General features: G+C 37.2%; 1 protein-coding gene across 2 annotated transcripts in view; it reads right to left on the bottom strand.

Moving 5' to 3' along the window:
- The window catches only part of khdrbs2 (KH domain containing, RNA binding, signal transduction associated 2), a 69,695-nt gene that overhangs the window by 13,248 nt on the left and 36,127 nt on the right, over window positions 1-20,320 (bottom strand). For both annotated transcript variants that reach the window (XM_086168307.1, XM_086168315.1), the window contains exons 4-6: window positions 20,042-20,188; window positions 8,550-8,674; window positions 6,922-7,105 (exon numbers count right to left, since the gene is read on the bottom strand). In XM_086168307.1, coding sequence (XP_086024433.1) covers window positions 6,922-7,105; window positions 8,550-8,674; window positions 20,042-20,188 — 456 coding nt within the window. The remainder of the gene's footprint in view (window positions 1-6,921; window positions 7,106-8,549; window positions 8,675-20,041; window positions 20,189-20,320) is intronic.

The following is a 20,320-nucleotide window of genomic DNA, read 5'->3' as shown; positions in this document are numbered from 1 at the left end:
TGTCATCTGCAAACATCATAGTCCATGGAGATTCCTGTCTAACCTCATCTGTCAGCCTGTCCATCACCATTGCGAACAAGAAGGGGCTCAGAGCTGATCCCTGATTGAATCCCACCTCTACCTTAAACTTCTCTGTTACCCCTACAGCACACCGTACCAGTGTCTCACATAGCATACATGTTCTGCACCAGTTTAACATACTTCTCTGCCACTCCAGACTTCCTTATACACTGCCAGAGTTCCTCTCTTGGCACCCTGTCACACAGTATGCTTTTTCAAGGTCTACAAAAACACAATGCAGCTCCCTCTGGCCTTCTCTGTTCTTCTCTATTAGCATTCTCACTACAAATTCTGTAGCACTATCTCTAGGCATGAAGCCATACCGCTGTTCACAAATGCTAACTTCTGCTCTCAGTCTAGTTTCCTCTACTCTTTCCGAAACTTCATTGTATGGCTCACCAACTTTATCCCTCTATAGTTGCTGCAATTCTGCACATCCCCTTTATTCTTCAAAATAGGCACCATAACATTTTGTCTCCATTCTACAGACATCTTCTCACTCTCTTAGATCCTGTTGAATAATCGAGTCAGAAAATCTACAGCTGCCTCTCCTTGACACTTCCACACCTCCACGGGTATATCAACTGCTTTTGCACTATTCACCCTCTTCAATGCCTTCCTCACTTCACTGTTACTAATTTGTGCTACTTTGTGGTCTACAATAGTCACCTCTTCTACCCTTGCCTCTCTTTCATTTTCCCCATTCATCAGCTCTTCAAAGTACTCTTTCCATCTTCCCATCACTCCTCTAGCATCTGTCAATATATTTCCCTCTCTATCCTTAATCACCCGGACCTGTTGTACATCCCTTCCATCATTATCTCTCTCTCTCTCTCTCGCCCTCCCCGTCTCTTCAAAGTTGCACACAGCTTCTTGTATAATCACATCACGGGTCTCTTTTGATATGGCTGCCGGGCCAAGGTTTAGAAACATAGCCATGTATTCATGTTGGGCAAGTAATTTGTACAACCATTATCATTTGTTGAAAGCAGAAACTTTTTTCTGTTTTTATCAGGATGTGTTTGAATCTTTACCAATAAATCTATACCAAAAATACCATAATTTACATAAATCTCTCTTTTCACTTTCCACATGGTGGAACTGGCATCAGCTATTTCTTTGACTTCTTCTCCTTTCGGCTTTTCCCTTCAGGGGTCGCCAGAGCGAATAAACCTTCTCCATCTAACCCTATTCTCCCTATCCTCCTCTCTCACACCAGCTACCTTCATGTCCTCTCTCACTATGTCCATAAATCTTCTCTTTGGCCTTCCTTGAGACCTCCTGCCCGGCAGGTCCAATTCCAACATCTGTCTACCAATATATTCACTATCCCTCCTCTGTACATGACAGAACCATCTCAGTCTTGTTTCTCTGACATTCTCCAAAACGTCTAACGTGTTGTTCGTCTGATAGGCTCCATCCCTGATCCTATCCATCCCGGTCACTCCCAAAGAGAATGTTAGCATTTTCATCTCTGTGACCTTAAGCTCTACCGCCTGTCATTTTGTTATTGTAACTGTTCTATTCAGTATACTTATATAGGTAAATATATATCTGTACATTAAATAACAGTAATTGGTGCAGCATACCTTTTGGCAAAATGTCATAAAATTCCATCACTCCCATGGACTCTGTGTCTTTTTGTCTTTAGTAGTATGAAGGTACACAGAACACCAAGTATGTAGGTAGTTGATGGGAGATAGGAGGATACAGAGAATAGGGTTAGATGGAGAAGGTTGATTCACTGTGGTGACCCCTGAAGGGAAAAGCCGAAAGGAGAAGTATACTGAATAGTATACAGGCACTTGAGCATTTTCAGTTTTTTCTAGCTTTGCAACATATCTTTAAATATAGTCTTATTTGTTCACCATATTATTTCAAATCCATAGTTATTCCTGTTATGTTTAAAATCTATAATTTTATGTGTAAATTATTTGAGCAGTTTGTTACATATTAATGGACAAAAAAAATAGCCCTAAAATATCAGACATGCATTGAAGGTAAGACATTTGATTGCATTTATCACATTTTTCTACCAAAACAAGAATCCAAACAATTATTTTATGACATGACAATTCTGCAGTAACTGATGTACTGTGAAAACAGACATCTCACATTCGAGCTCAATGAAGGAAACCACAGTGAGTCAATTCACGAGAAAGAGTCTAAATGTGTGTAGCAACACAATTCTTTTCCCTAGATTGTGAGAGGTACACAGCAAAGCACTGTTTAATGGCACTGATAGAATGAGAGTGTTCATCAATCACTAGTCTCCAGGGGGAGGCACACTTACATGAAGACCTCCTCCAGGATGCAAACATGGGAGCTGTTTTGGCCAACTTAAGACAAAAACAATGGTGTGTCACTCTCTCACAAGACACAATGAGTGTGCGGTACAGGAGGGATGCATAAGACATGCATATATGCTGGTTATGAATAAGAAATGAAATGCAATTTGTTCTCTGGCACAATATTATGCAGCAATGTCAATAACATGTTGGGTGCATTGAAGGATGAGGGAATTTGCAACACAGAGAAAGTGATTGCCGTCAGGATTTAGTGAGATAATTAATACATTTCTGTCACCTTTCTTTTGAGTGACCTGTGTATATTTATGAAGACATATCAAAATACCACTGTCATTCCATCTAATAAAAATGTAAAATGTCATAATCGTGTCAGAAAAGACATCTGCTGAAGAAAAAAATTTTCCCAATCGCAACCTAAATAATACATTTTAAAATTGATGTTGTTATGGGGCATGCCAAAAATACTTAGAAACCTGCAATCAATTTATCAGTGTAATCTAGATGAATGTAACCCAATTTATCCCTCGGCAACTTGATTTAATCAACACATTCCAAATACTACTATGCTATATGACAGATGCCTTCCCATTACTTCTAAACTGATATAGATATAAATAAAACATTTTAAATGTTTATTTGATTAATAGATGATCAATATACTTTGACTAGATTGAAATATAGACTTTATTCATCCCACATGGAATTAATTTGTCATAGCAGCAGTATAAAGGTAGAGAGCATAACCTACAAATAAACAGGATAGAATAAGGATAATAGGATTAATATATATATATATATATATATATATATATACACTCACACACATATGCTACTATATAATGAGATTGGTAATTTACTTACAGTCTTGGAATACAAGTATGCACAGAATGAGAAATAACTTGGAATATACTGAAAATTTTAGAGCTTGCATATGAACAATATACATGTCATTAATTTGTGAACATCTTGAGTATTAGATTAATGATTGATTATTACATGAAAAAAAATATTCAGAACTATTTTTAACCCTAGGTAAAAATTTCGTTTCGCTTTGTAAATCTGCTCTATATATTTCTGATTAACTTAATAGAACAGGAGGATGTGTAACAGACATTTGGTACCAAGCAGAATAATGTTATATGGACTCGAAATAATATACAATTCCCTTGATTCCCTTGTTCATTATAATGAGTGAACAAAGTGTAACAGTGAAGCTCAACGTCGTGTTCTCAAACTTTTTGTACAACAAAGGAGCTTGGGAGCACAGAGGAATACACCTTTTATGTGAGGCTTTGAACTAACACACACATACACACACACACATGCACACAAACGTATCAAAGATCAATGCATCATTGAGTTTGATCTATATCTGGCTAACTTTCACTGTTAAAAACATATAGGTTATTAATGATTTTATCATTAACATCCTGAGTTAAACCGGGGGTTTCAGTCATCTGGCCTTGAGTTCATTCAGGGTAAAATCAATCATATCTTTGTATGAGATATTACAGCACTTTTTGGCACCTGAATGTCACAAGCAAACATTAGACATATCTCTTTTTTAAGGCTTCATTTTGGAGGCTTGAAATAACATTAAGTAATGGTTTTAAGGCTATAACTAAAGGAGACTTGCGCCAGAGAGTTAATAAATTATGAGAAAATATTTATACCACTTCATGCTTTCCTTCAAAGTTTTAAATCAATAACATCCTATTTTAGGAACAATTCCGTTCTTACAGTATCACTACTATGAGAGCAACTGACAGGTTGACAGGGTCGATCAATCACCAGTCTCTTGAGGAAAAAAAATCCATATCTACAATGGAACTTATATTTCAAGATGCAAATACAGGATATAATGACAAAGATGCATCTGATGCTGATAGTGTGTTTTGGGATTGTTCACTTCTTGTTGTGGATCAACCAACATGAGCATGTTGTGTACTTAGTCACACGATACACAAACAAATCTGTACACAGAAGCCTTGTGTATCCAGGAAATAAGCTAAGAGAAATTGTGTAATGAAGTAGAAAAACAGCAAAGAGAGATATGAAAGAAAAAAATGTTCAGGACAAACTCATCTTTCTGTAATCCCTGGTCTCTGTACTCCCAACCTTCTTTCCAATCTCCAATTACAAAGAGACGAAATGCCTCACTTTTTCACTCCTCAGAAATGCGCAGTCTCTACATCAGAACTCAATTTGGTTTGGTAATGAGACTGTGCATGTGCATTTCCCCATGCAGACAGCCCAATCTTCAATTGCCAGCACACATGGGGGCTTTGCTTAGTGGGAAGCCTCTGAGGAAATAGGCTGGTAAAAGTGTTGCTTTTTCCATTTGGAATGAAACTTCATGGTCACCTTGAATTGTCTTTTTATATTGACCTTGATTTTTTTTTAAGATCTAAAAGGACCGTTATCCTTTAAGTTGGGCCTTTGAATTGCCTTTAAAAAAATCTTCATGTAGGTTTGACAGAACATTGGTCAGGGAAGTGTAGTAGCTGCCGTTTCCCAGCAGAATACCCTTTTGTTGCATACTGATGCAGTGTATACATGTGACTTGCCACCTCAAAAGTAATATCAAATATATGAAAAGATTAATTTTGGTCTTGATTTGACACAATTCCTTTTCTGGACATGACATATTTCAATGGAAAACAGCTCCTCGAACCCACAGCATGTTGCTCGGCTTTTGTTGAAGTTGGACTCTGTAAATGTATTATGATTCAGAATCATATCATTAACCAATCAAAATCTGAAGAATGATGTGGACAGCTATCTTTTTCTACACATGTGATATGCAGTTTTTTGGTCGCAGAGTTAAGACAAAGAAAAGCACTGATGCTGCTGCAGTTTTCACTTTATGGCTATAAACAATCAGTTACAAAGTTGATAATGCAATAGTGCATAAAAAGAATGCTATATTTTTAGAATATATGTCTGACTAGCCAACCCTATGATGTGTAAATGTATGTGTGTGTGTGTGTGTGTGTGTGTGTGTGTGCGTGTTGGGTAGGGAGCTCTGACTTAAAGCCCTCAGTATGCAAAATCATTTTTGACAAATCTTGTTACATTTTGGGAGCATCGTTGGCCATTCATTTGGATTTAAAATAAACTTGAAACAAGTTTGACAGGTAATCCATCGCCGTTGTTGCGTCTCTTTTGTTTTTTGTCTTTTTACTACAAAGTAGTGTGTTACGTTGCTTTATGCGGGCCTTTAATTGATACAGCTCTCCTTTGAATGCCAGAGGACACATAAGAGACACAATGCCCTGCCTGCTTCATTTCGCCAACTGTTTTAATCAATTAGTCTGGCAGTCAGCGGCTCATGATCGACAGCGGTAGCTTCAACATCTGGTCTATTTTTCATGCTGCTAGAAAACCAGACAAAAAAGACGGAGACGATATTTTGTAAATGACATAGAGTCTCTTGTTTTCCTAATGAAGTGGGAAAAAACAATTTAGCAACATGTTAAGGCCATAAATGGATAAATCTTCATTATTTAAAAAACAGATATGACTGGGTGAGCATGCTTGAGTTTTATTGATGCTTTTTTTTCTCATCTAATAAGATGAGTGTCGCAATAAAGCTTCCTCTAATGCTGCCTGAAATCACCATGTTAAGCTCTCTTTTGTCTCTAATTTGCCATTTTTGTAGCTCATTGGGGATGTTAAAACATCTTATATGATCTCTGACAATAAATGGTTTCCAGGCATTATAGGAAAAGGAGAAACAAAAACAACAAGCTGCAAATACCAGAGGTGTACGATTTGGGTTTCTGGAGTGGATACTGTGGCACTTGAAAGGCCACGACAGGTAGGATTAGTGTCAAAATATATAGAAACTGACAGCAAGTAAAAAAAAAAACTGGTGAAGTTTGTAGTGACGAAGAGAGGGAAGATAAACACAGGTGTTCTCTGACAGTTTGACATTTGTAAGGTATATGAAGTATTAAAACTGTGTCACTTACAGGTCCTCCCAGAATGTGGAGGAAGTTGGGCTGTAAGTAAGAAATATTTCAAATCATACTAAAGAAATGAACTGATATCAGTCAACGTTGGAATTCATAATGGATTCCATATAATAATAGATTATCTTCACTCATCACAATGCAATGTGAAAGAAAAGAAAAATGAGAATCGGTTTTATTTCTAATTTCTTGTACAATTTTCATGAATATTAACTGTGTGTTCCAATAGCAACAGATAGTGATTGTAATGGTTGTTGAAACTTTTACACTTTTATTTTATAATCATTTTGTAATGACACACAACCATGAAAATGTAAAGAAATGTTGTGATGTGGTGCTGGCAAGAATACCGCCCAGAGAACATCAGAGAAGATGTCGGTTTTAATGAAAAATAACACTTTTCATCATAATTCCCCGATTGCCCTAATTTCAAATACGTTACTTCTTGCACCACCTCTTCCTGTTAAGCAAGACTCATCCAGGTATCAAGAAAGGGGATTAAACCAAGTCTGATTTTCACACAGTTCAAGTAAAATTACTATCACCCATACTTTTTTCGTAAAGAGGATTGGACTTACGTAGTCGTCATATGATTCATGTGTAACTGCTAGCAGTGGGGGCCTGAACGCGACACTTCCCGCTGCTCCTCTGGCTCTTGGAGCTTGCACCTCCCTCGTTAGAACTGTTGTGGGAGGTTTGTTGTGTGTTGCCGTCACTGTCACCCTTGGTACTGTTGTACTCCTTCCTGTGCCCCTGTGGCCCCTTGGTAAGGCAAACAAAGAAAGAGAACACAAACAAGACATCAGGAATCGTACTTCACAAAGTACTTACTTCACTTCTTTGGAGGTGCTTTACAGATCTCAGTAAAATGTATAAAATCCCTCTCATTACTCCAAATGTGCAGGGGCTCTAGTTAGTGTTTGTTTTACAGTTGGCCTTGGGTAAGCTGCCACTGAGATCAATATTGTAAAGATCGAAGTGCTGTGTAGTGTCTTTCACTCTTCTGGTAACATCGGTGAGTTGTTTCAACAACATGGTGGACCTGTGCATTGTGCCACAATCTCCATCTGCCTGACCTTGAGGGATACATTGAGGTTTTTATGCTTACCACCACAAAGAAGGCGAGAATTTTAAAAGGGAACAAAAAGCGGATATAATGCCGGGGTTTGACTATTGCTCATGTGGTAGACTGACTGCCCAATACAAGCAGCACAGTGGGAGCACCACAGAGACTGCAGACTGGATTTAGCTTTACAAAGCAGTCCATTGTGTTCAACTTACATTTTAACAGTAGAATGATGTAGGTGGGCTAGGATACCTTTTCTGCTGCTGGCATAGTCTACTCTACGTAGCAACCCACTGTGATCCAAAAATACAGACACTCAACAGGGAATTACTGGTGCATACTCTTCATGGAGATTTTTAATAATCACTGATCACTATGTCACAAGAAGTAAATCTGGGAAACCAAGTGGTGAATTTAAATTGGGGGTGTCTCATGTTAGTGTTAGAATTATGAATTATCATTAATGCAAGAAGTAGACCACCCCATTAAGGCATACTGTATATATATTAACTACTGTGGAACCACAACCCATGAAATTATATTATGTCAAGCAAGTAACAGCAGAGCCTTGAATCAGTTAGCCGTTTAATCCTGGCTGCATGAGTAAATTCCTCTGACATTTTTGCCATGGCTGAAGTTTTAAGTCTGTTTGATCCATGATCAACAAAAGACTACAGAATGCCTTTGAAAGAGTCTTGAGGAAATTTCCTTTGCTTCATTTGTTGAATGACATTGATGATATTCTTGTCAGCCATGCAGACGTGGATTTCCAAACTCCGGATTTAATGGGACTTTTGAAAGCTGTTGTTGCCAAACACTTCCAACTCTTTATAATACAGGTGACAGTTGACTGTAGAATATTCAGGAGCAAGGAAATTTCATGACTGGATTTGTTGCACAGGTGGCCTTCTATCACTGTTCCACACTGGAAGTCACTGAGCTCCTGGGAGCGACCCATTCTTCCACAAATGTTTGCAAAAAGTCTGCATACCTAGGTGCTTGATTTTATACACCTGTGGCCATAGAAGTGATTGGAACACTTGATTTTGACTATTTGGATGTGTGAGGGAATACTTTTGGCTATATAGTGTATGTTACTTCTCTCAGAGAACCATTGCATATGGGAAATCAGCACGTTACCTTGTGGATATTGCAGTTGCTGGTCTTGTGCTTCGTCCTTGTGCACCACCACGGCTTGACTCTTCTGAGCCATTCAACAAGGAGAGTTCTCTGAGCTGCTCCTGTCTGATCTCGTCATTGTAGTCCTATGAGAATAAAACGCAGTGCGACTAATTTATTATTAAAGAAAAACGGGGAAATAGTTGTCTTCAGATGGAAATAGATGCTTAGAACAGCAGCAAATCCAATTACATTACATTTTCTGAAAAACACCAGAAAGCATGGCATTTTCTGGAATACGAGCAACTTATTTTCAATAAAGTTTAGTTTTGTTTTAGTTTTTAGTTTAATTTTGAGTTTAAATAGCTGAGCACACTTTGATGCTCAAATATTCCCAAATTTCAGACTATTTTTTTCAATTATTCAAAACATCAGAACTAAGACAGTCTTATAGTTCATAAAATCAAGAAAAGTTACTTGCACTTTAAAATAAGTATACATTCAATAATAAGATAATGAGCAAACACCAATTTGTAATTTGAAGATTGCCATTTGAGATTCTGAAACTTTTCCTTCAACTTGCAATCAGTCCATGATTTAAACCATTAAGCAGACTGTAGTCATTATTTCCCAGGAGCAAGCACAGGATTAATCCTAATACATATAAGTCAGTAACAACCATGGAGTCAGTGTCTGAGAAAGTTTGCAGTCATCCAGATCATTATACTTGTCACAACTGGTCTTATTAGGATAGTCATTTTTCATTTTATTGTGTATTATGTTTCATTAAATGTAAACCTAAAAATACTGCTCTTCATCAGAGATATTACATGTACTTACAACACTGACTGTATATTTTATTTGGATGGTTTTTGGCACTGAATCAATTCAAGGCTGAATGATAAAAGGTTATTAGGTTAGAAAGGGTATTATATATTAATATCGTTAAACCAACGCTCACAATACAGATTTATTAATTAAGTGTGTGAAATGTAAGCTTCTTGGAAACCTCAGTCATCACTTGGTTAAGCAGTAAAAACTCCTAACACAGGATGAGCGTTTTTGTTTTATAGCTTCATCAACAGATTTCATTACCATTCTGATCTGGAATTTAAATTCTAAAACATTACCATTCTGATCTGGAATTTAAATTCTAAAACATAATTTTTTGATCTTTTCTAATCATGTCATATTCTCCATGTCTTTTCAGCCCATGTGAAACAAAGGACATCACAGAAAGCTTGATATTAGCAAAAAGAGAGGAGATAAAAGAAGCAAAATTGTTGTGTTCTTACTCAACATTCATCATAATTTTCCTTACAGGTTCAATAAAAACAGTGTTGGATCTTACAGAAGACATAATGTTGTAGAATTATATTATTTCAGCATCTTTAAATGGAAAATTTGTCCTTACATTTAATTTATAGATATGGGACAGGAATTCTGACTTAAGCATTGTACAGATAAAGAAAGATTACGGTACTCTTGATATGTTTCTAAAATATTTGAACACATGCTGCTGTTTATGAATTCATAGCTCTGACACCATTCTGTAACTTTGAAGGAGATTGGCAGGGCTTTCAATTGGAATGCCACAGTAAGCTTGCCAGTGCTAGGAAAAGTTTACGGCTGAGTAATGACGATTAAGTCAAGAAGGGTATATAGAGATAGAGCCACGCTGGGTCTCCTTAGGTCAGAATCCTTCCTCAATGACATTCATTCAGGCCCTGTAAGTAAGCATGAAGCAGACAAATGCAGATCACATTCAGTTAAGTAACCCCAAGTGCTATGCTGGTTGTGCTTAACCTTGTGTACAATCCAATTAGTGGCTGTGTTGAATTATTTTTTCTCTCACTCGACTGTTTTAGCAAATTATGAACACACAGAAGGATGATATATTTTGTCCTGTATTTTTCTAGCATTCCTCTGTCAAGTACGCCTTCATCTCGAACCTTGATGGAATCTGTTATTATTTTAACAGACTTCTCCAGTGTAGTTAAAATATGAACAACATTATGAATAAATTGAATCAACCTTGGTATTTGAATGAATCTTGTACCCTACCCCATCCTCTGTTTTGGTTGACCAACAAAGCAAGCTGCCATCTATGCAAGCAGATTTTTGATAAACTACACATTGCTGCAAGGACATTTGACTTTTATTATAATCACTCTTTTACTATCACAGAGAAAACTGAACTGAACTGCTTGTTTTCTTTTGCAAAAACCTGAACTAGACAAATGTTTTGCAAAAAAATAAAAATTACAATTAAAACCACAACACATGGTTTCATTCACTACTTTCTGCAAAAAATTGCTTCAAAAGCACATGTGGATGAGTTTTCAGAGGGCACCCAAAGATTAACTGCTGCAGCAGCTGTTAATCTGCATACTGATATGGTAATTAAAGTTTTTTTGGATTCTGTTATTTTGAGTATGGGCTGCATGAGGTACTTCATTCAAAGGTAAATAAACTAGCGCAGCGAGGTGCAATGCTGGATCTTGATTCTGTTAGTGATACAAACATTTAATTTAATTATCTCCCCATGAAATTCTGTGCCTTTATTACATTGTTTTAGGTTGAGGAATTTATTAAATAGAGTACAGTTCAAGTTCATTTGCACTATTAATGTTTTAACCTTAGAGGTTAAATGCGATCTTCAACTTGACAAATTCAAAGCTCCTCAAGTTCTAAATTTGTGATTAAGAAAAAAAAAATCTGAAAAATCCCTTAGTACTTATGTCTAAAATTAGGACATGCTCCCTGTTAGACACAAGAGTGCTTTTAAAAAGATACAAATAATGTCCTTGGTCTGATTTCAGGTCAAACACGTCTTGTCCTACTGGTTTTGGTCATCTAATTGATCTATTCAAGATTCAAAGTGTTTATTGCCAAATGTATAGTATGGAAGTGTGTTTCCCTGAAAAATTAAATTGCTCTCTGCAGTGTGTGCCACATCATATAACAAGGTTCTAATAACAAAGAAGAGACATACAGTATGGAGCATAGTGAGGAAAAATACATCTAAATACATAACAGTTAGGGCAGTAAGTGAAAGATGCAGTCGAAATGTAAATTTTGCAGGTTTAGTATGTGCTAATTATGTATGTAGTAAGTGCAAACAGAGTGCGTGTGAACTGAAAGGCAGGCTTTCGTGAGCGGGCAGTCTAAGAATATTCTGAGGCAGTTCATGGTTGTTTGACGAGATTGACGAATATTGTACAATGGAAGCAATGAATGTGCAAATTAACATTTCAAGTTGAAATGTAAACAGTCAAGTGCAGCAGATTGGTCAGAGGAAGTCCATGATTGTTATGTTTGTTCATGATTGTTGAAGGCAGTTGGGAAGAACGAGTATGACATCCTGTAACCTTTTCAGTCTTAATAAAGGCTTATATAAGCCATTAATTTATATTATCTTGAAGGATTTTACAGCCCTAGTTGGGATGTCAGTCTCTCAATGACTTTGAGGAACTGCAACTTCCAGACACTGTGGGCCACAGACATCCAGCTTTCTTCTTATAAGGGTCCTGTTACTGTTTTTATGGAGAACATAACTCTAAAGTGACTCAATTTCTATGTTCATTTCACTTAATGGCTGATTTGTATTCAAGTTAAAATATTTCTCTTCTCAGCAATTTAAATGACTGCTAATGTGCAAGCTAATACAAGTAAAACTACTGTTTATCAGACTGTTATGTTTCTGCTTGCAACAAATCTACTTACACTATATATGCAAAACAGAATAAATGTGAGTGGAGTTTTCATAATCAGTGGCAAATCATATGTATTCATTCTTCCTGTTTCGCAATTGGGATCTCAGAGGGAGGCAGGTTATAATGATGGCATTATAAGAGAAACTTTGGAGATGATGCCAAATTGTCAATTAAACTTCCAAAGATAAAAAAAATATTTGAATCTTTAATCAAAGATGAGATACACTACAAAACGGCAGGTGAAAGACTGATTGAAGGGCTGCATGTCACAAAGCTCAGTGCACTCACTCGAGATGATTTTAGCTGCAACCATCTGCTTAAATCTCTCAAATTCCAAGGTTGGATTGTGAGAAACACTGGCAATTCTATCATCAACTAGTGCTAATTTGTTGTCTAGCCTACTTTATGCAGTACCAATGGAGTTGCACCTTGGCCACTAAAGCTAAGGAATTTTCTTCAAATGTTCTTCAACCACTATAAAACCATATTGTTGCAAATAGTTTTAAAGCAGTAGTTTCCTTTCATGCATTCGATTTTTTTAATGCAGTGGTGAGTATTTCTTACTATTATATATTGCTTCTGCATTAAAAAAAAATAAAATAATCATTAAATCTGGGTCTGAAATTATTAATTTATGTATTTACTTTATTTACCCTATTTTTTTCTCCCCCATTTGATATGCAATATTCATACAGGTGGAACTAAATACTGCCTACCTTGTATTGTGTGTTTCAAATTTGATTCACCCAGCAAAATAACGAAACAGAACCCAAACATTAAAGAACTTCTGTTTGGCTAAAATATTAAAGAAGAGGAAGAACGAAGACAAAGAATCTTGCAAATTGAGCCCATCTTCACCATAATAGAAAAGGATATATTCATAGTAAAATGGCTATAAATGATTAAGTACACATGTATATTTTATTATCTAACATGCAATCCAACTACATGTGTATGCAAATTTTTCAAACTATTCACAGTTAAGCATGAGGCAAGGTTATGAAATGTCTATGATTTACGTTATGCTATACTACCAGCTGTGAGATCTAAAAGGGTAAGTAGAAACATGTAGTTTGATTATTGTAATCTATGTCTATAGTATTTTTCTCCTTTTAATCGGTTCTCTTTGGTTGGGCTTACCATCATATAAAGCATGTTTCTTAACTATAACCTTGTTCCATTTTGTTTTCTTGGGGTAACAGTAGGCTAGGGGGATAAAATGTTGAGATGCAACGTTACATGCTCATCCTCAACACAGACATTTATAAGGAAGCCAACTACAGGAAGTTGCCAGTGGTCTTATAGTCAGTATTATTGCAAATGAGTGTCAAAATGCTAAATTTTCATATCACCACAAGTCAAATACATACACAGATGCACATCCATTGGTGGACTGGCAAACAGACAGTAGAATCCAGCAGATTGCATTCTGAAAAGTCCCAGAACAAACATAGTATTTAAGTGAAATGGAAATATCAAGATGGGAGGGGTTCAAAATAGTGACCAATAGCTCAAGAAGGCTCTGGTTCATTATATCAAGGCAAGACCATTTTAGTTTATCAACTGTTAAAGTCCAGTGGCAGCTATTGTAAGGCTTCAGCGCTGTGAAAGGAAATCAATGGTCTCATTCCAAAGTCAATTTAAAGGAAAGGAGAATGGCAGAGCTGGCTGTGATGAAGATGCTTCAGGATAAAATGCTCCCTCAAGAAAAAGCCGCCCAAAAAACAGTATGTCAAGCATTATATAGGGCACATGAATGAAGTCCAATAAGCTGCACAAGTAAATCCTGGATATCCAAGGAGTCATTGGGATGTGAAGAGGCTAAACTTATGCCACACCACATCAGCATGAGAGGCATCGAGTGGCCCTTTCTAGAGAGTCACTTGTCAATGTCACTGGTCAAGCATTATCAGGAGCGATAGCGCTATCACGTCTATGGACAAAGTAACATCCTCAATATGTGTACTTTGAAAGTGGGAATTATAAATTTGACCTATCATTAAAACCATCCATTATAGATGTGACAGCCAATCTCTTTTGGGTGGCGCGGTGTGGGGCAGGAGGAAGCGCAATCATCTTTGGAACTGAACAGTCTTGGTTTGATTCCCGGCTCCTCCTAGTGCGTTGAAGTGCTCTTGAGCAAGGCACTGAACCCAATTGCTCCGCTGGTGGATGGCATGCCTACTGCTCATGTCTCATCCATGATTTGATAATCACAGATTTCCCCATGGGGATTAATAAAGGATAAATTAACTTTATTGTTCCCCTCTTAAAACATTTCTATTCAACGTCATGCTTACAGTAAAAGTTCAATATTTTGATATTTTGATCCTGCCCATGAATTCCACTATAATATCCCATCATACTTAGAATACTTTTAAACAATTTGTATTGCCAGATGTAACATCTACAGACCAAGATAAGCTTGGTTGAAATTCAGTTTTATCTAATGGAGAAGGGTAAAACATAATGGTACTGAAATAATTGTTTATTGTATGTGGTGTGTCTCCCACTCTATGACTCATACCATTCATTGTATAGCCATAGAAGTATACATATATAATATGCGTTTGTATATCGTAACCTTTAATTTTCAGTTTCTCTTTCAATGTGGCTCTTACATGAATCAATCTTGCTTTTAATCTTAACCTGAGGCATTGCATCTACTCAATTGTAAAACAATAATGAATAATAACTGCCGAACTCATTGTGATCATTCAAACGAAATAATACTTCAGAATGGATCGTGGAATTTTGTTATTTAATAGAGCAAGGTTAACTCTGGGATATTAGGCTTACTGATAGTAGTCCAATTATATTCTAAAGTGTAGATCACAGCAGAAATACATCAAGCTGTTTATTTATATACTGTTAGAGGCCTTTCAGTGATGATCAACTTGGAGGTTTTACCAGAGGTATGTTGTAAACAGAGTTGAAAATTGAAATAAAGCAAAGAATTTACTAAAACCATTGTAGTGTCTATTAAAAACACACCTGATAGTAATAGCTGATATCTCATCTAATGATGTTCCTGCAACTAAAATAACTGATGTTGACCTAATTTTGCATTTGCACTTTCTCAAGGTAAACATGCAGTCATAAAAAGCCATAGTGATACAAAGAAACCACAGCTACACCAGCATTGTAAACGTTCACTAATTGCAATATGTTTTTAAACTTTTTATATTATTTGGCCACTAATGCAGGACATGCATACTAGCTGTGAGACAGTGGTGAAGTGTGCTATAGGGGTAACAGAGAAGTTCAAAGTGGGGGTAGGACTCCTTCAGAGATCAGCTGTGGGTCCCTTCTTGTTTTCAGTGTGATGGACAAGCTAACAGATGAGGTTAGACAGGAATCGCCATGGACCATGATGTTTGCGGATGACATTGTGATCTCTAGTGAGAGCAGAAAACAGGTGGAGGAAAATCAAGAGAGGTGGAGTTATGTTCTGGAAAGGAGAGGAATGAAGGTTAGTCGCAGCAAGACAGTATATGTTTGTGAATAAGAGGAACCCAGGTGGAATGGGGAGGCTACAGAGAGTGGAGATCAAGTAGTTGGAGGATTTTAGTTTCTTGGGGTCAACAATCCAGAGCAGCGGACAGTGTGGAAAAGAGATGAACAGACGGGTTCAAGCAGGTTGGAATGGGTGAAGTAAAATGTCAGGGATACTATCCGATTGAAGACTATTAGCCAGAATGAAAGGAAAGGTGTACAAGACAGTGGTTAGACCAGCGATGCTGTATGGACTAGAAACTAAAAGACAGGAGGCAGAGCTAGACGTCACGGAGATGAAGACGTTGAAGTTCCCTTAGGGAGTTACCAGGATGGATAGGATCAGGAATGAGTCTATCAGAGGAACAGCAGATGTTAGATGTATTGGAGGGAAGGTCAGAGAAGCCAGACTGAGATTGTTTGGTCATGTACAGTGGAGGGATAGTGAATTTATTGGTAGTAGGATGCAGGAATTGGAGCTGCCAGGCATGAGGTCTCAAGGAAGACCAAAGAGAAGATTTTGACGTGGTGAGAGAGGATATGAACGTAGTTTGTGTGAGAAGGATACAGAGAATAGGGTTAGATGAAGAAAGTTGATTCGCTTTGGCGACCCCTGAAGGGAAAAGCCAAAAGGAGAAGAAGACATTATTTGGCCACCATGTTTTAAACAACAAAATGCCCATATTATTATTTTTGGTGACCCTTTTCATAGGTCAAACAAATAAAAAACAAACAAAAAAAAAACAAAGTGCTTAGTGACCTGTTGCAGATCATAGAGGGGGAAGTATCTAATTCACCATGATTGGGTATACTCTGTGACTGAGGTTAGGTGGGCATGCTAGTTCCACAGTTAAGAATAAAGAGGCAGGCCAGGAATGCAGGCTCCTTGCAAACAAGGAAAATGTGTAACAGAGCATGACAGTAGATGAGTTGTGGAGAACAGCACAATGAACAAGTAAGAGATAAATAAAAGTAAACAAGTCCTTGTTAGCGGAGAATGTTGGTAAGAAGGGACCCCTATCTCAACTTCCATGTCAGACAAAAGGGAAGGCTGTTAGCCTGGAGGGCTTTTGAAGAGGAAATGCCTGAAGCAGAGAAAAGATAAGTACATGCATATTCAAAACGAGGGCATGTATGAACTCCAAGTGGAGTTGTTTGAGGCAGTTTCATGATGTGACAAGGACCTAGGGAGATGCACATAGTGAGCAGCCTTAGAGACACAATCTTGCTTGCAGTTACAGTGGCAAGAAGACCGTAAGAGACTTTTAATTCAGGAGAATTAAAATGTAGACTATAAGAATTATCGCCTTAAAACTCTGCGGTTCCTTTGTCTGGTGGGATGAAAAGATGTTGGAGGTGTGGGCCCACTGTGGATTTATAGCACAGAGACAAAAAAGCCAATCGGTTTGTCCAGATGCAGGATCTAGACCCTGCCATTTGTCCTCTTTGACTTTTTTTTTGGTGTTTCTGTACAGAAACCCAACAAAGAAGAAAGGTCAATGTATTGAGATTTTTCTCGAGCCTTTGTGGTGTTAACAAATGTCAAGTTCAACATTATGTGAACAAGGGTGATGGGTAATGACAAAGTTGAAGTAGCTAAAGAGAAAATTGAAGCTTGGGCTGATTCAATGTTAGTCAGATTCTTTGTGTATCTAGATGATGAGTAGGTGTTAAGCTCCCTTCAACCAATGCCCGTGGCCTTGAAGTGGGAGTTTTACTGATAGCAGTTCAAGATTTTTCCACCTTTTAGGTCCGCTCAGTCATTGAGACAAAATGAAAAAAACACAAGGTCAAGGTTTTCAGTTATTTGCTTGGAGAGCATCTCTAGGACAGGTCTGCTCTGACCATCAAATCAAAAGTTTCCATCCTGAAAATATCATATTATATTATATTATATTATATTATATTATATTATATTATATTATATTCATTTGACCTATCAGTCAAAAAGCTTTGGATGGGAGTTGTTCATGGTGACAGACATTCTGTTACTATTGTACATTTTTCAGCGATCTGCCGTCATCTGTTTACTGTTGATAAAGAAGCCAGGAAAGTGCTGTTCTAGGCAATAAATTCACATTATTCTACTTTGGTGTTGCTTGTTCTCAGGAGATGCATGAACCATGCCGGAAGGCATGACAAGGAACTCAAAGAAATCAAGAGGGGTATTATAGTTGGTTCTCCATAAATCTCCTTGATGCACATCAGAAGGCCTGTGGTTTTCACCTCAAGATTTATGACAAAGTCACTGCCTTGCTTGACAAAGAAGTGGATTGACTCAGTGTTTTTGGGCAACAGTTTCATTTCCATTAAGGGAACTTACAGTACTGACAAAGGGTTTCCAAGGGAATGGTGTTTGTGCAAGTTCTCATCAAGCCAATTTGATCTATTCCAAAGAGTTTTGAAGCAGAAAGGATTAGATGCAATTGTAATTTGCAGAAGGTTGCATGCATCAAAATTGTGGCCAGGAAATACAATGAAGGAAAGGAATTGCTCACCACGTTTCTTTCCGTCCCTCCTGAGTTGGGGCTTTGGGGCAAAAAGACGTAAAAAGGGATAAGGAGAGCAGAAATGCCCAAGTTGAAAGAAATTTCTATCTGATTCTCTAGAGGCACTTTTTGAGGGATAAATTGGCTCCTTCAAGCTCCATGGCCTTCTCAGCTGAGGCCTTAGAGCTACAAGACAAAAAAGGATGACTTTGGTCCCGCACTAAGATAGAACAGATGTCACTTGAGAACTGGGGTGATTAGGATTTGTAGTTCTTTTTACCATGCTGCTCCCATATGTTGTCAGAAAATTAAGTGAATTTGATTCATCATGGGTTGCATGGGTTGCTTTTAATTGTTGATGTAAACCTTGCCTTGTTAAAGTCTTTCTTTGGGGCAACGATACATGGAATTATAAGTCACACGGCTTTGGTCCTTATTCAAATTCAATGAATGTATGAGCTGCGTCTTTGGAACACAAACTATTTTGTATTAATACACAGAGTTTTTGAATATGGTCACAACCCAACAATTACAGAGCTCTACATCTCAATAAACAAGTAATATATCATACCAAGTACGAGGTGTAGAATTGTCACTTCAACAATAAAAAATCAGACATTTAAAAAACTGTCCAATGTTTTCAGGTCTCCAGAAAAGTGTTCATTTGGTATCACATAGGTCCTACTATTCACATTACATTACATTACAGTCATTTGTCAGGCGTTTTTATCCAAAAGCGACTGTTTAGGGGTAGAAGAGCTGATAGTGAGGGTTTAATTGATTAAATTCTGTTTAAACAAGTGGGCCAATTTATGAGTATGTCTCCAGAATGATTGCTTTGTCTGAAAGTGCAAGATTTGGCTGTTTTGTTAAGAAGAGGTTATAGAGAAAATGGCACAGACACGCAAATACGGATGAGAGGTTCCTTCTTGAAGAGAGACAATGACATCTATTTGAAATTAAACATTCCTGAAGGAGCTAAAAATGATAAAGATGTCAGGAATTTTATTCTTATCAACTAGAACTTGAATCAAATCCTGGTTCATGTCACTTGTCAAACACATAACATTACATGACATTACATTACATTACATTTGGCAGACGCTTTTATCCAAAGCGACTTACAATAGACATTTAAACATTTTATAAAGTTACAAATTCAATAGAAACAACAAACACTATTTGATATAAAATTCCAAAGAAATACGAAAATCCAAACAGGGTACCATTCAGTTGCACATTAAATATCCATTGAGAAAAAAACAGTAACAACATTATTCACATATTGGGATGAGTTTACCGTGGTCCGCATGGACATACAGTACATGTATGTACAAGCAACATTTTAGACTCAGTGGCGGTCTAAGTTTTTAGAATGGGACATTCATACACATAGCACTTTATCCAAAGGGATCAATGAAAGGGGAAACAGCAAGAAGTGCCGACCCCATCAGCAGGGATTAGTCATCATAGATACTGACAGATATCTATGACTCAATAAAGCAAACTCATTTGGACTGTCATAATAAGAATATGTGATTTAAATTTGTAACATGGATTTGCCAAAGTATACAATCAGCCCATTACTTTTCACAGATATCTTAAGTGATACAAAACAAAGGTCTTGTCAGCACTTCACTTTCATTTCTGAATGCACTATTTATATTTGTTCTGAAGGGTGTAGTAGGTAAAGGTTATAAAGCAAGACAACAAATTTCTTATAAACTATACTTACTGTCCTGTGAGCTGAAAGGTAACATCGGTTAATAGCAGGGAAAAAACGTTGATCAAGAAAAATGGAAAGCAAACTTACTGGAACCAGAAATTTTTTAATCTCCTCTAAGGCGTGACTCATGCGGGAATAGGCCTCACCAGGTGGAGCAAAGACTTCAATTAAAACATGAAGATCATGACTCAGATGTGCATATTTGACATCTCCACTTTTCCTCAACTCTTCTTCCTGCGGGGAAACAAAACAGCTGGAAGATTTCTGTATATAAAAGATAAATTATATGGCATATATCTTGTATATCTAGTACATGTAATTGATTGGATCTAGAACTGTGCTTCATTATTGTTAAATACAATATTA

This window comes from Fistularia commersonii, chromosome 2 (genome assembly GCF_037954325.1).
Source record: "Fistularia commersonii isolate RoL2024-O1a breed Wild chromosome 2, RoL_Fcom_v1.0, whole genome shotgun sequence".
Lineage (NCBI taxonomy): Eukaryota > Metazoa > Chordata > Actinopteri > Syngnathiformes > Fistulariidae > Fistularia > Fistularia commersonii.
Note: the sequence above shows the minus strand (reverse complement) of the source record. Positions and strands in the feature narration are given on the sequence as shown.